Raw genomic sequence first — 19,248 nt, 5'->3', positions numbered from 1 at the left:
TTTTTGAGAACATTTTAAGGCCAAATTGTCTAAAAATATACTGCAGAGAAGGGAGAGAAAGAAGAAAACAGTCAGACTGCAAAAAAAGATACTAAATATTGTGTTTCAGTAAAGTACCATAAAATTTGGACTGTAAAATAAATCATACACGTCAACGGGGTATTATCTCCGCACCGAACAAATTACTTACACCAGTCTCATGAAAATAACAGAAAAAAATCATTAAAAAAGGGCAACGTACATAAACCTATTAAGGAATGAATAAGTAGCAAATAAGTATCAGGGTATCAGTCTAAGGAAGAATAGGAACATATGCGTTAACAGGGTTACTCTAACTCCACGAGGAAATAATTATAAACAAAGACATGAAAAGAAAGACAAAAGGAACAAAGTGTAAAACGCGAATACGGAAAGCATACATGTAGGTAGCGAGTCCCTCAGTGACGCTCGAATAAAAAAAGTTTAAAAAGACAAATAAAGGTTGAGGCTGAAGATGAAAAGCATTGAGGACCAACAATTCCATAACAAAATCCAATGGTAGATGGGCGTGTTATATATTTTAGATACGCTATAAGCAATAGTACTAGGAGTCCTTTTAACGACTTGAGCTTTTCCAGCTAAACAAGCTTTACCGTCTGTATATATATCGATTTGATTTTGTATATACCACTATAAGTTTGTTCCATGATGTGGTATATAATAGTACACCCGTCACCAGTATTGATGAAATTATTGATACTGACGATCAGATCATTTTGACAGTGTGATAACAACTGAAAAATATTAATTTGTTACTTTTTTACAACAACGTCTATATTCTCCATATAACACGGTATATTGGTATATGATACGTTTATGGTGTCAGAAAATTCCAAATGGGCTCGAGCCTCAATTACCTATCGCTCCATATCAGGTTTCCTACTACATGTACAATATGTAACTTATATTATCGCTATTTTGTGCATTTTTCCTTTGATCTTTTTTTTCTGATAATTTTCATATCATGTTACTCGCTTGAGATGGAAAATTATCGCTAGAAACTAAGGAGCCACGTGGCGTTGCTAATGAAATTGACATGAAATTGACAACATTGTCATAGGTAAAATAGCGATAAACAGATTATCATTGGTCAACTCAACTTGATTGATTTTTTCGCTTTCGCCGTAACCGGCTCAAGCAAGAAAATCAATCTCGTTGAGATAACCAACGATATCTATACACAGACAATAACTGTTTAGTGTCTTTAAATATCAGCTGTATTTGTACGAGGCTAGGAAACAAGGTGTATGCGAGCTTTTAGCGAGCTACTACACCTGTATCGAGCCGAGTACAAATACAACTGATATTTAAAGACACTAAACAGTTATTGTCTTTATCTTGCAATTAATTTTGTATAGTATTTGTGTTTTGAAAGACACAAAAACACATGACATGGTTCAAGCTTTGAAATTGATAGTTGTCATCGGAGAAAAGACTGCTGTTCATGTGTGTATGTATCAGAAAATTGGGTAGATTCTTAGCACTAAAGAAATGTTTGAAAACAAACAGAACGTATAAAAGAAATCGTTAGTTCGCAATTAATACGTCATTTGAATGCGACTACTCCAATACAGATGACGGAGCTTTAAAGCGATATCTGTATAGCATACAGATACAGCATAGAGATACATGTATCTGTAGGGCTGTATCTGTATAGTAGAACACCCAAATGCAGGATAAATGTAAGTATCCATGCTAGCTAAGAACAACTAGATTGACTGCAACAATACGAGGACGACTGCTCACCTACTGGATATACGAAAATCCACCTTTTTTTATATAACCATTCATGTACGAGGGTATGAAAAGGGGTCGCTCATTGTTTGTCATTTTTATTATTCTTACGTTTTTTTTTAAATAAATTTTCTCTATTCTATATTTATTTGACCCTTATTCTGTGTTTTTTATAATTCAAAACTATAATATTCTCCATTTTTTATGTTATGGGCCTACTTTTACTTATTATTTCTACGTTTTGTCCTTTTTCGGCACGCTTTGTCTTATTTTTCTAATCTGTAAACCCCCTCCAGACCCTCATATACATTTCATAGTTTGTACGGTTTGTTATAATATGTTCAAATGAAACTGTTTCGAAAAAGTACCCTTGCATTAAAACAAGTTTATTGTACAGAGCTACAAATACCACAGACTTTTAAATAAGAACACTTTCGAAGCAATTTGCAGCATCTTCACTGTAAATATAAGGTTGTTGTGAATATTTCAATATCAGACTAGATTTTCCACCACACATTTTACTGTTATGTCCTTATTAGAATTAAGTACTGAAAAATGATATCCTTAAACTCAATAAATCTCTTGAGTCTTTTATAAACAACGGCTATATGTGTGATAGACTTGAGCACTTATTCAATAAAAAATGTTCTTTATTTGCAATGTGCATGATGTGACAAATGTAAATAAACATAAATGTTGTCGATTTCGTTTTCATTTTTTTTTTTTTTTTATATTAAAAAAAAAAGATACAATCATGAAGCTACATTTGTACATTAGTAATTGTGTTGTAGCAAGTAGTGTAAACCGTCCTGTTCAAACCATGTGTTGTTTTAATTTCTTTGCCCCAAGTTATTTGTCACCTTGTTTGGTAGATGGACACTGCAGGGATTTGATTTTTATTCGCACTAGCTACTCGAAATAAGGTCTAACTATGCAAATGAGAAGGCTTGTGTGAATGGAAAACCGTACATCGAGAAAACGAAAACATATTTGTTTATGGGCCACCTGAAGTACGTCTCCGGGTGCGGGATTTTCTCGATGAGTAAAAGACCCATTGGTGGCTTTCGGCTGTTTTCTGCTCTCTTGGTGGGTTGTTGTCTATTTGACACATTCCCTGTTTCCATTCTAAATTTTACATATAAGTATTTTACTCGTTAGCAATTTGTCGACGGGTATTGTACAAATGGTGTCTTGGTATCTTTTGTATTTTTTGTTTACTTCTTTCTGTGAACTATGTAATTTGCAATGAGACAATATTTTTATATAAAATTTAATTGAAATAAAACTTTTCCTTTCAGTACTTCTTTTAAATGGATTGTTAATACTGTATGCTTATAGTGCCTTTCCGTACTTTGACCTATAATGGTTTACTTTTATAAATTATGACTTGGATAGAGAGTTGTCTCATTGGGACTCATACCACATCTTTTTATATCAATATATATACATTCTGTGTCATTTTGTCACTTGTGGAGAGTTATCTAATTAGCAATCATACCAAATCTTCTTTTTCATATGTATATTTTTTTAGTACAATCTGTTTCTTCTGATTATTTTCTTTAGATCTGCATGTAAAATTGGTTTGTTTCAGTAGGGTACAATATTTTGATTTATAATTGAAATTCTCGTCTGATCAAGTTTAAATCAGTTCAGACGTGACATCTTAAAACTTGACCTCTAAACTTTAAGTTTTGATTTAAGACCCATATTGACATTTATCTGGTTGTCTAAAACTAACTTTAAGTAATGAAAAAAAGTTATAAAAAGATATTTTCAAATAAATTTAATAATTAATACATGAAATAGAATATGCAAAATTATACATGACTAACACCTACTAATTGTGAAAGATATTTTAATCACTAAATACAATTGAGAATGGAAATGGGGAATGTGTCAAAGAGACAGAAGGTCACAATAGGTCTTCAATGTAGCGAGAAATTCCCGCACCCGGAGGCGTAATTCAGCTGGCCCCTTAAAGATGGAATATGTTACCTCCCTGTCAAATTATTTTTGATAGGTTGGACATTTCTACTTAGGACAAACCCAATTTTTTTGCGAATTTGAATTTTGACGGGGTATAACGTTTGCGCAACAAAATGATGTTTACGTTTTTACCTGTGTTTAAAAACTGATAAATACGAAATTAAATTTCGTTAGACTCAATTTTGTCCTTGTCTGTACTATGCGTGGAAATATTTCTTGTCCAAACGTAACGCCCTTCTAGGTACATAAATTCGGAGAGCTCACATTGACCTCCGGATTACTTGACACCATTGGTTTTAACAACTCTCCATGGCTTGCACCTAGAGCGAGCTAGTACAGATAAATTTCTATAAAAGAGAAAAGGTAAAAACACAAAAATACTGAACTCCGAGGAAAATTCAAAAAGGAAAATCAAAAATCAAAAGGCAAAATTAAAAGTCCAAACACATCAAACGAATGGATAACAACTGTCATATTCCTGACTTGGTACAGGCATTTTCTAATGTAGAAAATGGTGGATTGAACCTGGTTTTATAGCTAGCTAAACCTCTCACTTGTATGACAGTCGCATCAAATTCCATTACATTGTCAACGATGCATGAACAAATAAGAAGTAATAAGAAAGAAGTAAACACATAACTTTTCTTTGACTCGTTAAATTAAAGTATAATTCGCATTAGCATGATAATGTAGTACTCAATATCAGAGATAAAGTTTATTGGTTATAATTTAAAAGCAATACAAAGACGAAGGTCCAGACCATGTACCAGAAGACGTGCAAAACACACGAATTGTTTTACCGGCGCTAGAGTTTCTATATGTGAATGTGACAACGTCTCCTCCTTCATACGACTGCTTGTAGGGTGAAGGTGAAACCCCACCTCTTGCTGGTCGATACATGCTGCTTTATCTATAAATAGAATTTTAAATAGATTAAATAAAATGTTAGGAACTGGGGGTTATATTTGTTTACAAACGAATTACTTGTTAAGTAATATAAAACAAGAATGTGTCCCAAGTACACGGATGCCCCACTCACACTATCATTTTCTATGTTCAGTGGACCGTGAAATTGGGGTAAAATTTCTAATTTGGCATTAAAATTAGAAAGATTATATCATAGGGAACATGTGTACAAAGTTTCAAGTTGGTTGGACTTTAAATTCATCAAAAACTACCTCGACCAAAAACTTTAACCAAAACGAACGAACAGACGAACGGACCAACAGACCAGAAAAACATAATGACCCTCTACTATCGTAAGTGGGGCATACAAAAATAAAAAATAATATAATTGTCCATAAGACAATTAAGAGTTCAATGAGTTCAGAAATACTAGGTCACCGAACGGCTATTATCAATGAGCAAAACGCATGCTATTTGTTACTATATTGTAATAAATTAACGTGACTAAAGAGTTAGTCGACATGAAATAATCATAGGTCACCGTAGAGCTATAATCAATGAGCAAAACGCATGCCGTATTAGGCAGCTATATTGTTATAAATTAACGTGACTAAAGAGTCAGTCGACATGAAATAATGTGAAACAATTCAAACATAACATGCAACGGACAGATTTATTGGAAAAATAAACAAATAGAATATATTTCACAGACAGCAACCAAACGACGTATTCTGAATAACAGGATTCTGGCTTGGGAAAGGCACATATAAAATGTTTTTTGAGTTAACAATGTATGTAAGCTCACCCCTTCCCCTAACATAGAGAATGATTTAGCAGTAAAAATATAGAAACAAACGATAAGACTCAGTTTAAAATCAATTGTCTCAATAGATGGGTACAAAATAAAAAAAATCATTGGTATTGCTTAATTTTACAACATAAGATTGAGTGCATGTTCTGTCTACCCTTCCACCGCCGCTTCGATCATCCTCAAATTTTTAAGTGTGATTCGTGTTGCTTGAGTTGTTATTTTATTAAATGTTTTGTAGACTGCTGTTTTTAGCCGTTTATGTTGATTTTGTTTTTTGCAATCACGTTTTTATGTTTTCTTCGGCTTATGATGTTTGGTAGTCTTTTCGAAGCTCTGTCTTTTTAACGCTTTTGTTTGTGAAAACACCTCAGATGATGTTCAGATCAGAATGATTGTTTTAGACGAACATTCAATTAATAGGGCTTGTAACTGATTTCAATATATTATATTAGTTCATCGCCGATTATACGTCAAAATAAAGCTATAAGATATAAATGGTTACGTACGGACGACAAACTGGAGCACTACCATCCCATCTGCCATTTTTCATACATGTTCTCTTCAAATCACCGGACACATGGCGATAACCATATAGACACTTGTACGTCAAAGTATGACCAGTATAATAAACTAAAATAGGTACTCCACGCTGCAGTGCCGGTTTAGGACATGTTGCTCTTGGAATTTCTGGTGGTACTAATCAGAAAAGAATGTTAAAATATAACAACTGACAAACGCATCAAAGTTTAAGGACGCATTTGGAGGATAAGCCAAACTTTTTGAAAATATTGTTATACACATTAATTGGCACAATTATCATATTGATACATTTAACTATATTTATTTAGTATGCCTTCAGTTTGACAGTTCTATTCTAGTCTATTCTTTTCTATTCTACAATATAGTGACCGCCTTCAACAAATTGAAGATAATGTTACAGGAAGAAATAAAAAACAAGACATACTAGGTTGATAAATATACAATTTGTAAAAGATACGAACAAATATTTAAAAGATGTTTTGTATAATCAAGTAAGATGTTATATAGAGATTTTTTTCTCCGAGGATATCACAAGCCCAGTAGTAAGCACGTTTTGTGCTGACATGAATTATCATTGATATGGTTATATTTACAAATTAACTGTTTACAAAATTTAGAATTTTTGAAATACTAAGGCTTAGTTTTCTACCTCAGGAATAGATTGACCTCAGCTGTATTTGGCTAAACTTTTAGGAATTTTGGTCCTCAATGCTCTTCAACTTCGTATTTTATTTGGCCTTTTTAACTTTTTTGATGAGTCTTTTGTAGACGAAACGCGCGTCTGGCGTATATACAAAATTTTGTCCTGGTATCTATGATGAGTTTATTTACAACCACTGAGTCGATGCCACTGCTGGTGGAGATTAATTTCCCCGAGGGTATCACAAGCCCAGTAGTCAGTGCGTTTTGTGCTGACATGAATCATCATTGATATAGTTATCTTTACAAATTAACTGTTTACAAAATTTTGATTTTTGGAAATATTAAGGCTTTTCTACCTCAGGCATAGATTGCCCTTAGCTGTATTTGGCCAAACTTTTAGGAATTTTGATCCTCAATGCTCTTCAACTTCGTATTTTATTTGGCCTTTTTAACTTTTTTGGATTCGAGCGTCATTGATGAGTCTTTTGTAGACGAAACGCGCGTCTGGCGTATATACAAAATTTTACTAGTGTGGATCTAGCCGTCGATAGCAGCCGGCGTTAATATTCATGAGGCCAGCCTTCAATAATATTCATGAGCCGTCAATAATATTCATGAGATGACTTGCGTTCGAAGAAGTGTTGTTAGAAACTATGAACGATAATTATAATTAAATAACGTTCCTATTTATATTTGATATTACTTCAAATAGGCATGTCAATGGGTGTCTTCTTCGAGGTCCGCGTTTATTGAATCAACTTTGGGTCTTCTTCAAGGTCTGCGTCTTTAAACAACATTGTAAATGTAATAAAAACAATGTAAATGCCTCCATAAATATAAAACAAAGAAATGGTCTTTTAACATTCTGTGATTAGAGAAATAATGTAAACTAAAGCAATAACAAGTTTTAAAAAAATATAATTAAATATAGAAATTAAACGGGACATTACAACAAACAAATAAAGTAAAGAACAGTTCTTATTAAAATTTTGTGATAATTAAATCAATGTAAGCTACAATAAATTTAAAAAAATGATTAAATATAGAAATTTAGGAATGACAGAGAATTGATGGTCATTTGTTCGTTGTCTACAAATATAGTCCAATCATGAAACTAAAACATACAATATTACGACAGTATTTTCTATTTAAACATATCAGAAAAATAGAAACATAGTTAATTGCAGAAATAAAAATAACAGAAAAATAACAACTGTCAATTACTATTTCAATGACATATGATTCTTCAAAATTATGGAGACCAATCTGAGTCATTATTAACAATTCATATTATTGCCTCTAAAATGGCCCATAGCACTTATGCCCTAGACCCGTACGAGTTAGTCAGTAGAGAATAAGGGGGTACCCTGGTATATCACAAATTCGAAAATGAACTATTGCCGGCTGGTCAAACGAAGAGATTCTCCACGTGGGCAATGGTATCAGACGAAGAGGTACTTATTGCCTTTAAAATGGCCCATGAAAGCACTTATACCCTAGACCCGTACGAGTTTGTCACTAGAGGGTTCAAAGGGGGGATATGGAATCCAAGATACAACGAATTCGAACTGAACTATTAGCGGCTGGCCAAACTAAGAGATTCTCCACACCGACCATTATACCAGAGGTAGAGGTTGGTATTGCCTCTAAAATGGCTCATAGCACTTATGCCCTAGACCCGTACGAGTTAGTCAGAAAAGGATAAGGGGGGGTACCCTGGTGTATCACAAATTCGAAAATGAACTATTGCCGGCTGGCCAAACAAGATTCTCCACGTGGGCAATGATACCAGAGGAAGAGGTACTTATTGCCTTTAAAATGGCCCATAGCACTTATACCCTAGACCCGTACGAGTTTGTCAGTAGAGGGTTCAAAGGGGGGATGTGGTATCCGGTTTACAACGAATTATTACTGAACTATTGCCGGCTGGCCAAACTAAGAGATTCTCCACACCGACCATTATACCAGAGGTAGAGGTTGGTATTGCCTCTAAAATGGCCCATAGCACTTATGCCCTAGACCCGTACGAGTTAGTCAGAAAAGGATAAAGGGGGGGGGTACCTTGGTATATCTCAAATTCGAAAATGAACTATTGCCGGCTGGCCAAACGAAGAGATTCTCCACGTGGGCAATGATACCAGAGGAAGAAGTACTTATTGCCTTTAAAATGGCCCATAGCACTTATACCCTAGACCCGTATGAGTTTGTCAGTAGAGGGTTCAAAGGGGGGAAATGGAATCCAAGATACAACAAATTCGAACTGAACTATTGCCGGCTGGCCAAACTAAGAGATTCTCCACACCGACCATTATACCAGAGGTAGAGGTTGGTATTGCCTCTAAAATGGCTCATAGCACTTATGCCCTAGACCCGTACGAGCTAGTCAGAAAAGGATAAGGGGGGGGGGGGGTACCCTGGTATATCACAAATTCAAAAATGAACTATTACCGGCTGGCCAAACGAAGAGATTCTCCACGTGGGCAATGATACCAGAGGAAGAGGTACTTATTGCCTTTAAAATGGCCCATAGCACTTATATCCTAGACTCGTACGAGTTTGTCAGTAGAGGGTTCAAAGGGGGATATGGAATCCAAGATACAACGAATTCGAACTGAACTATTGCCGGCTGGCCAAACTAAGAGATTCTCCACACCGACCATTATACCAGAGGTAGAGGTTGGTATTGCCTCTAAAATGGCTCATAGCACTTATGCCCTAGACCCGTACGAGCTAGTCAGAAAAGGATAAGGGGGGGGGGGGTACCCTGGTATATCACAAATTCAAAAATGAACTATTACCGGCTGGCCAAACGAAGAGATTCTCCACGTGGGCAATGATACCAGAGGAAGAGGTACTTATTGCCTTTAAAATGGCCCATAGCACTTATATCCTAGACTCGTACGAGTTTGTCAGTAGAGGGTTCAAAGGGGGATATGGAATCCAAGATACAACGAATTCGAACTGAACTATTGCCGACTGGCCAAACTAAGAGATTCTCCACACCGACCATTATACCAGAGGTAGAGGTTGGGATTGCCTCTAAAATGGCCCATAGCACTTATGCCCTAGACCCGTACGAGTTAGTCAGAAAAGGATAAACGGGGGGGGGGGGGGTACCTTGGTATATCACAAATTCGAAAATGAACTATTGCCGGCTGGCCAAACGAAGAGATTCTCCACGTGGGCAATGATACCAGAGGAAGAGGTACTTATTGCCTTTAAAATGGCCCATAGCACTTATACCCTAGACCCGTACGAGTTTGTCAGTAGAGGGTTCAAAGGGGGGATATGGAATCCAAGATACAACGAATTCGAACTGAACTATTGCCGGCTGGCCAAACTAAGAGATTCTCCACACCGACCATTATACCAGAGGTAGAGGTTGGGATTGCCTCTAAAATGACCCATAGCACTTATGCCCTAGACCCGTACGAATTAGTCAGAAAAGGATAAAGGGGGGGGTACCTTGGTATATCACAAATTCGAAAATGAACTATTGCCGGCTGGCCAAACGAAGAGATTCTTTACGTGGGCAATGATACCAGAGGAAGAGGTACTTATTGCCTTTAAAATGGCCTATAGCACTTATACCATAGACCCGTACGAGTTTGTCAGTAGAGGGTTCAAAGGGGGGAAATGGAATCCAAGATACAACGAATTCGAACTGAACTATTGCCGGCTGGCCAAACTAAGAGATTCTCCACACCGACTATTATACCAGAGGTAGAGGTTGGTATTGCCTCTAAAATGGCTCATAGCACTTATGCCCTAGACCCGTACGAGTTAGTCAGAAAAGGATAAGGGGGGGGGTACCATGGTATATCACAAATTCGAAAATGAACTATTGCCGGCTGGCCAAACGAAGAGATTCTCCACGTGGGCAATCATACCAGAGGAAGAGGTACTTATTGCCTTTAAAATGGCCCATAGCACTTATACCCTAGACCCGTACGAGTTTGTCACTAGAGGGTTCAAAGGGGGATATGGAATCCAAGATACAACGAATTCGAACTGAACTATTGCCGGCTGGCCAAACTAAGAGTTTTTCCACACCGACTATTATACCAGAGGTAGAGGTTGGTATTGCCTCTAAAATGGCCCATAGCACTTATGCCCTAGACCCGTACGAGTTACTCAGAAAAGGATAGGGGGGGGGGTACCCAGGTATATCACAAATTCAAAAATGAACTATTGCAAGCTGGCCAAACGAAGAGATTCTCCACGTGGGCAATGATACCAGAGGAAGAGGTACTTATTTCCTTTAAAATGGCCCATAGCACTTATATCCTAGACCCGTACGAGTTTGTCAGTAGAGGGTTCAAAGGGGGGATATGGAATCCAAGATACAACGTATTCGAACTGAACTATTGCCGGCTGGCCAAACTAAGAGATTCTCCACACCGACCATTATACCAGAGGTAGAGGTTGGGATTGCCTCTAAAATGACCCATAGCACTTATGCCCTAGACCCGTACGAATTAGTCAGAAAAGGATAAAGGGGGGGGTACCTTGGTATATCACAAATTCGAAAATGAACTATTGCCGGCTGGCCAAACGAAGAGATTCTTTACGTGGGCAATGATACCAGAGGAAGAGGTACTTATTGCCTTTAAAATGGCCTATAGCACTTATACCATAGACCCGTACGAGTTTGTCAGTAGAGGGTTCAAAGGGGGGAAATGGAATCCAAGATACAACGAATTCGAACTGAACTATTGCCGGCTGGCCAAACTAAGAGATTCTCCACACCGACTATTATACCAGAGGTAGAGGTTGGTATTGCCTCTAAAATGACTCATAGCACTTATGCCCTAGACCCGTACGAGTTAGTCAGAAAAGGATAAGGGGGGGGGGGGGGTACCCTGGTATATCACAAATTCGAAAATGAACTATTGCCGGCTGGCCAAACGAAGAGATTCTCAACGTGGGCAATGATACCAGAGGAAGAGGTACTTATTGCCTTTAAAATGGCCCATAGCACTTATACCCTAGACCCGTACGAGTTTGTCACTAGAGGGTTCAAAGGGGGGATATGGAATCCAAGATACAACGAATTCGAACTGAACTATTGCCGGCTGGCCAAACTAAGAGTTTTTCCACACCGACTATTATACCAGAGGTAGAGGTTGGTATTGCCTCTAAAATGGCCCATAGCACTTATGCCCTAGACCCGTACGAGTTAGTCAGAAAAGGATAAGGGGGGTACCAAGGTATATCACAAATTCAAAAATGAACTATTGCCGGCTGGCCAAACGAAGAGATTCTCCACGTGGGCAATGATACCAGAGGAAGAGGTACTTATTGCCTTTAAAATGGCCCATAGCACTTATACCCTAGACCCGTACGAGTTTGTCAGTAGAGGGTTCAAAGGGGGGATATGGAATCCAAGATACAACGAATTCGAACTGAACTATTGCCGGCTAGCCAAACTAAGAGATTCTCCACACCGACCATTATACCAGAGGTAGAGGTTGGTATTCCCTCTAAAATGGCCGAATAGCACTTATGCCCTAGACCCGTACGAGTTAGTCAGAAAAGGATAAGAGGGGGGGGGGTACCCTGGTATATCACAAAATCGAAAATGAACTATTGCCGGCTGGCCAAACGAAGAGATTCTCCACGTGGGCAATGATACCAGAGGAAGAGGTACTTATTGCCTTTAAAATGGCCCATAGCGCTTATACCCTAGACCCGTACGAGTTTGTCAGTCGAGGGTTCAAAGGGGGGATATGGAATCCAAGATACAACAATTCGAACTGAACTATTGCCGGCTGGCCAAACTAAGAGATTCTCCACACCGACCATTACACCAGAGGTAGAGGTTGGTATTGCCTCTAAAATGGTTCATAGCACTTATGCCCTAGACCCGTACCAGTTACTCAGAAAAGGATAAGGGGGGTACCCTGGTATATCACAAATTCGAAAATGAACTATTGCCGGCTGGCCAAACTAAGAGATTCTCCACACCGACTATTATACCAGAGGTAGAGGTTGGTATTGCCTCTAAAATGGCTCATAGCACTTATGCCCTAGACCCGTACGAGTTAGTCAGAAAAGGATAAGGGGGGGGGGGGGGGGTACCCTGGTATATCACAAATTCGAAAATGAACTATTGCCGGCTGGCCAAACGAAGAGATTCTCAACGTGGGCAATGATACCAGAGGAAGAGGTACTTATTGCCTTTAAAATGGCCCATAGCACTTATACCCTAGACCCGTACGAGTTTGTCACTAGAGGGTTCAAAGGGGGGATATGGAATCCAAGATACAACGAATTCGAACTGAACTATTGCCGGCTGGCCAAACTAAGAGTTTTTCCACACCGACTATTATACCAGAGGTAGAGGTTGGTATTGCCTCTAAAATGGCCCATAGCACTTATGCCCTAGACCCGTACGAGTTAGTCAGAAAAGGATAAGGGGGGTACCAAGGTATATCACAAATTCAAAAATGAACTATTGCCGGCTGGCCAAACGAAGAGATTCTCCACGTGGGCAATGATACCAGAGGAAGACGTACTTATTGCCTTTAAAATGGCCCATAGCACTTATACCCTAGACCCGTACGAGTTTGTCAGTAGAGGGTTCAAAGGGGGGATATGGAATCCAAGATACAACGAATTCGAACTGAACTATTGCCGGCTAGCCAAACTAAGAGATTCTCCACACCGACCATTATACCAGAGGTAGAGGTTGGTATTCCCTCTAAAATATCCGAATAGCACTTATGCCCTAGACCCGTACGAGTTAGTCAGAAAAGGATAAGAGGGGGGGGTACCCTGGTATATCACAAAATCGAAAATGAACTATTGCCGGCTGGCCAAACGAAGAGATTCTCCACGTGGGCAATGATACCAGAGGAAGAGGTACTTATTGCCTTTAAAATGGCCCATAGCGCTTATACCCTAGACCCGTACGAGTTTGTCAGTCGAGGGTTCAAAGGGGGGATATGGAATCCAAGATACAACAATTCGAACTGAACTATTGCCGGCTGGCCAAACTAAGAGATTCTCCACACCGACCATTACACCAGAGGTAGAGGTTGGTATTGCCTCTAAAATGGTTCATAGCACTTATGCCCTAGACCCGTACCAGTTACTCAGAAAAGGATAAGGGGGGTACCCTGGTATATCACAAATTCGAAAATGAACTATTGCCGGCTGGTCAAACGAAGAGATTCTCCACGTGGGCAATGATACCAGAGGAAGAGGTACTTATTGCCTTTAAAATGGCCCATAGCACTTATACCCTAGACCCGTACGAGTTTGTCAGTAGAGGGTTCAAAGGGGGGATATGGAATCCAAGATACAACGAATTCGAACTGAACTATTGCCGGCTGGCCAAACTAAGAGATTCTCCACACCGACCATTACACCAGAGGTAGAGGTTGGTATTGCCTCTAAAATGGCTCATAGCACTTATGCCCTAGACCCGTACGAGTTAGTCAGAAAGGATAAGGGGGGTACCCTGTAATATCACAAATTCGAAAATGAACTATTGCCGGCTGGCCAAACGCAGAGATTTTCCACGTGGGCAATGATACCAGAGGAAGAAGTACTTATTGCCTTTAAAATGGCTCTGAGCACTTGTACCCTAGACCCGTACGAGTTTGTCAGTAGAGGGTTAAAAGGGGGGATATGGTATTCCGGTTTACAACGAATTCGAACTGAACTATTGCCGGCTCGCCAAACTAAGAGATTCTCCACATCGACCATCATACCAGAGGTAGAGGTTGGTATTGCCTATAAAATGGCTCAGAGCACTTATGCCCTAGACCCGTACGAGTTAGTCTGGACAGGATAAGGGGGGTACCCTGGTATATCACAAATTCTAAAATGAATATTCCGGCTGGCCAAATAAAGAGATTCTCCACGTGGACAATGATACCAGAGGAAGAGGTACTTATTGCCTTTAAAATGGCCCATAGCACTTATACCCTAGACCCGTACGAGTTTGTCAGTAGAGGGTTAAAAGGGGGATATGGTATTCCGGTTTACAACGAATTCGAACTGAACAATTGCCGGCTGGTCAAACTAAGAGATTCTCCACATCAACCATCATACCAGAGGTAGAGGTTGGTATTGCCTATAAAATGGCTCATAGCACTTATGCCCTAGACCCGTACGAGTTAGTCAGGAAAGGATAAGGGGGGTACCCTGGTATATCACAAATTCTAAAATGAACTATTGCCGGCTGGCCAAACGAAGAGATTCTCCACGTGGGCAATGATACCAGAGGAAGAGTTACTTATTGCCTTTAAAATGGCCCATAGCACTTGTACCCTAGACCCGTACGAGTTTGTCAGTAGAAGGTTAAAAGGGGGTATATGTTATTCCGGTTTACAACGAATTCGAACTGAACTATTGCCGGCTGGCCAAACTAAGAGATTCTCCACATCGACCATCATACCAGAGGTAGAGGTTGGTATTGCCTATAAAATGGCCCAGAACACTTATGCCCTAGACCCGTACGAGTTAGTCTGGAAAGAATAAGGGGGGTTCCCTGGTATTTAACAAATTCTAAAATAAACTATTGCCGGCTGGCCAAACGAAGAGATTCTCCACGTGGGCAATGATACCAGAGGAAGAGGTACTTATTGCTTTTAAAATGGCCCATAGCACTTGTACCCTAGACCCGTACGAGTTTGTCAGTAGAGGGTTAGAAGGGGGGATATGGTATTCCGGTTTACAACGAATTCGAACTGAACTATTGCCGGCTGGCCAAACTAAGAGATTCTCCACATCAACCATCATACCAGAGGTAGAGGTTGGTATTGCCTATAAAATGGCTCATAGCACTTATGCCCTAGACCCGTATGAGTTAGTCAGAAAAGGATAAGGGGGGTACCCTTGTATATCACAAATTCGAAAATGAACTATTGCCGGCTGGCCAGACGAAGAGATTCTTCACTTGGGCAATTATACCAGAGGAAGATGTACTTATTGCCTTTAAAATGGCCCAGAGCATTTGTACCCTAGACCCGTACGAGTTTGTCAGTAGAAGGCTAAAAGGGGGGATATGGTATTCCGGTTTACAACGAATTCGAACTGAACTATTGCCGGCTGGCCAAACTAAGAGATTCTCCACATCGACCATCATACCAGAGGTAGAGGTTGGTATTGCCTATAAAATGACCCAGAGCACTTATGCCCTAGACCCGTACGAGTTAGTCTGGAAAGGATAAGGGGGGTACGCTGGTAAATCACAAATTCTAAAATGAACTATTGCCGGCTGGCCAAACGAAGAGATTCTCCACGTGGGCAATGATACCAGAGGAAGATGTACTTATTGCATTTAAAATGGCCCAGAGCACTTGTACCCTAGACCCGTACGAGTTTGTCAGTAGAGGGTTAAAAGGGGGGATATGGTATTCCGGTTTACAACGAATTCGAACTGAACTATTGCCGGCTGGCCAGACTAAGAGATTCTCCACATCAACCATCATACCAGAGGTAGAGGTTGGTATTGCTTATAAAATGGCCAAGAGCACTTATGCCCTAGACCCGTACGAGTTAGTCAGGAAAGGATAAGGGGGGTACCCTGGTATATCACAAATTCGAATGAACTATTGCCGGCTTGCCAAACGAAGAGATTCTCCACGTGGGCAATGATACCAGAGGAAGACGTACTTATTGCCTTTAAAATGGCCCATAGCCCTTGTACCCTAGACCCGTACGAGTTTGTCAGTGGAAGGTTAAAAGGGGGGATATGGTATTCCGGTTTACAACGAATTCGAACTGAACTATTGCCGGCTGGCCAAACTAAGAGATTCTCCACATCGACCATCATACCAGAGGTAGAGTTGGTATGGCCTATAAAATGGCTCATAGCACTTATGCCCTAGACCCGTACGAGTTAGTCTAAAGGATAAGGGGGTACCCTGGTATATCACAAATTCGAAAATGAACTTTTGCCGGCTGACCAAACGAAGAGATTCTCCACGTGGGTAATGATACCACAGGAAGAGGTACTTATTGCCTTTAAAATGGCTCTGAGCACTTGTACCCTAGACCCGTACAAGTTTGTCAGTAGAGGGTTAAAAGGGGGGATATGGTATTCCGGTTTACAACGAATTCAAACTGAACTATTGCCGGCTGGCCAAACTAAGAGATTCTCCACATCAACCATCATACTAGAGGTAGAGGTTGGTATTGCCTATAAGATGGCTCATAGCACTTATGCCCTAGACCCGTACGAGTTAGTCAGGAAAGGATAAGGGGGTACCCTGGTTTATCACAAATTCGAAAATGAACTATTGCCGGCTGTCCAAACGAAGAGATTCTCCACGTGGGCAATGATAACAAAGGAAGAGGTACTTATTGCCTTTAAAATGGCCCATAGCACTGGTACCCTAGACCCATACGAGTTTGTCAGTAGAGGGTTCAAAGGGGGGATATGGTATTCCGGTTTACAACGAATTCGAACTGAACTATTGTCGGCTGGCCAAACTAAGAGATTCTCCACATCAACCATCATACCAGAGGTAGAGGTTGGTATTGCCTATAAAATGGCCAATAGCACTTATGCCCTAGACCCGTACGAGTTAGTCAGGAAAGGATAAGGGGGGTACCCTGGTATATCACAAATTCGAAAATGAACTATTGCCGGCTGGCCAAACGAAGAGATTCTCCACGTGGGCAATGATACCAGAGGAAGACGTACTTATTGCCTTTAAAATGGCCCATAGCACTTGTACCCTAGACCCGTACCAGTTTGTCAGTGGAAGGTTAAAAGGGGGATATGGTATTCCGGTTTACAACGAATTCGAACTGAACTATTGCCGGCTGGTCATACTAAGAGATTCTCCACATCGACCATCATACCAGAGGTAGAGGTTGGTATTGCCTATAAAATGGTCGATAGCACTTATGCCCTAGACCCGTACGAGTTAGTCTTGAAAGGATAAGGGGGGTACCCTGGTATATCACAAATTCGAAAAAAAACTATTGCCGGCTGGCCAAACGAAGAAATTCTCCACGTGGGCAATGATACCAGAGGAAGAAGTACTTATTGCCTTTAAAATGGCCCAGAGCACTTGTACCCTAGACTCGTACGAGTTTGTCAGTAGAGGGTTAAAACGGGGGATATGGTATTCCGGTTTACAACGAATTCGAACTGAACTATTGCCGGCTGGCCATACTAAGAGATTCTCCACATCAACCATCATACCAGAGGTAGAGGTTGGTATTGTCTATAAAATGGCCGATAGCACTTATGCCCTAGACCTGTACGAGTTAGTCAGGAAAGGATAAGGGGGGGTGGGGGTACCCTGGTATATCACAAATTCGAAAATGAACTATTGCCGGCTGGCCAAACAAAGAGAATCTCCACGTAGGCAATGATACCAGAGAAAGACGTACTTATTGCCTTTAAAATGGCCCTGAGCACTTGTTCCCTAGACCCGCACGAGCTTGTCAGTGGAAGGTTAAAAGGGGGATATGGTATTCCGGTTTACAACGAATTCGAACTGAACTATTGCCGGCTCGCCAAACTAAGAGATTCTCCACATCGACCATCATACCAGAGGTAGAAGTTGGTATGGCCTATAAAATGGCCCATAGCACTTATGCCCTAGACCCGTACGAGTTAGTCTTGAAAGGATAAGGGGGGTACCCTGGTATATCACAAATTCGAAAATGAACTATTGCCGGCTGACCAAACGAAGAGATTCTCCACGTGGGCAATGATACCACAGGTAGAGGTACTTATTGCCTTTAAAATGGCTCTGAGCACTTGTACCCTAGACCCGTACGAGTTTGTCAGTAGAGGGTTAAAAAGGGGGATATGGTATTCCGGTTTACATCGAATTCGAACTGAACTATTGCCGGCTGGCCAAACTAAGAGATTCTCCACATCAACCATCATACCAGAGGTAGAGGTTGGTATTGCCTATAAGATGGCTCATAGCACGTATGCCCTAGACCCGTACGAGTTAGTCAGGAAAGGATAAGGGGTACCCTGGTTTATCACAAATTCGAAAATGAACTTTTGTCGGCTGGCCAAACGAAGAGATTCTCCACGTGGCCAATGATACCAGAGAAAGACGTACTTATTGCCTTTAAAATGGCCCATAAAAATTATACTCTAGACCCGTACGTAACGAGTTTGTCAGTAGAGGGTTCAAAGGGGGGATATGGTATCCCGGATACAATGAATTCGAACTGAACTATTGCCGGAGATTCTCCACGTGGGCCATTATACCAGTGGTAGAGGTAGGCATTTCCTCTAAAATGGCCCATAACAATCATGCCCTAGACCTGTGCAAATTTGTCAGCAGACGGTTTATAGGGGGATATAGTATCCCAGTGTACAACGAAGTGAAAATGAAATATTGCCAGCTGACCGACTAAGATAATCTAAACTTGGATCATATTAGCAGAGGTAGAGGTAGCCATTGCCTTTAAGATGGGCCATAGCACTAACCCTGATTGCGTTGTCAAACATATCAGATGAATGGAATAATGTTGCCTCGAAAATTACCCATGGTTCTTATGTCCTAGACCCGTACCTGTTGAACAGCAAAGGGAAGTACTCTTGTATATCACAAAGTCCAAACTAAGAGTTTCTCCTTGTGGGCTAACAAAAAGATTAG

The 19,248-nt window shown here is 40.2% G+C and overlaps 1 protein-coding gene across 2 annotated transcripts in view; it reads right to left on the bottom strand.

The window, feature by feature from the left end:
• Positions 1-3,541: 3,541 nt before the first annotated feature.
• Positions 3,542-19,248, bottom strand: part of LOC143085588 (uncharacterized) — a 51,319-nt gene continuing 35,612 nt past the window's right edge. For both annotated transcript variants that reach the window (XM_076262041.1, XM_076262042.1), the window contains exons 10-11: positions 5,983-6,172; positions 3,542-4,669 (exon numbers count right to left, since the gene is read on the bottom strand). In XM_076262041.1, coding sequence (XP_076118156.1) covers positions 4,666-4,669; positions 5,983-6,172 — 194 coding nt within the window. In that variant the 3' untranslated portion in view covers positions 3,542-4,665. The remainder of the gene's footprint in view (positions 4,670-5,982; positions 6,173-19,248) is intronic.

Source organism: Mytilus galloprovincialis, chromosome 8, assembly GCF_965363235.1.
Source record: "Mytilus galloprovincialis chromosome 8, xbMytGall1.hap1.1, whole genome shotgun sequence".
NCBI classification, from domain to species: domain Eukaryota; kingdom Metazoa; phylum Mollusca; class Bivalvia; order Mytilida; family Mytilidae; genus Mytilus; species Mytilus galloprovincialis.
This window is presented reverse-complemented; position numbering and strand designations above follow the sequence as displayed.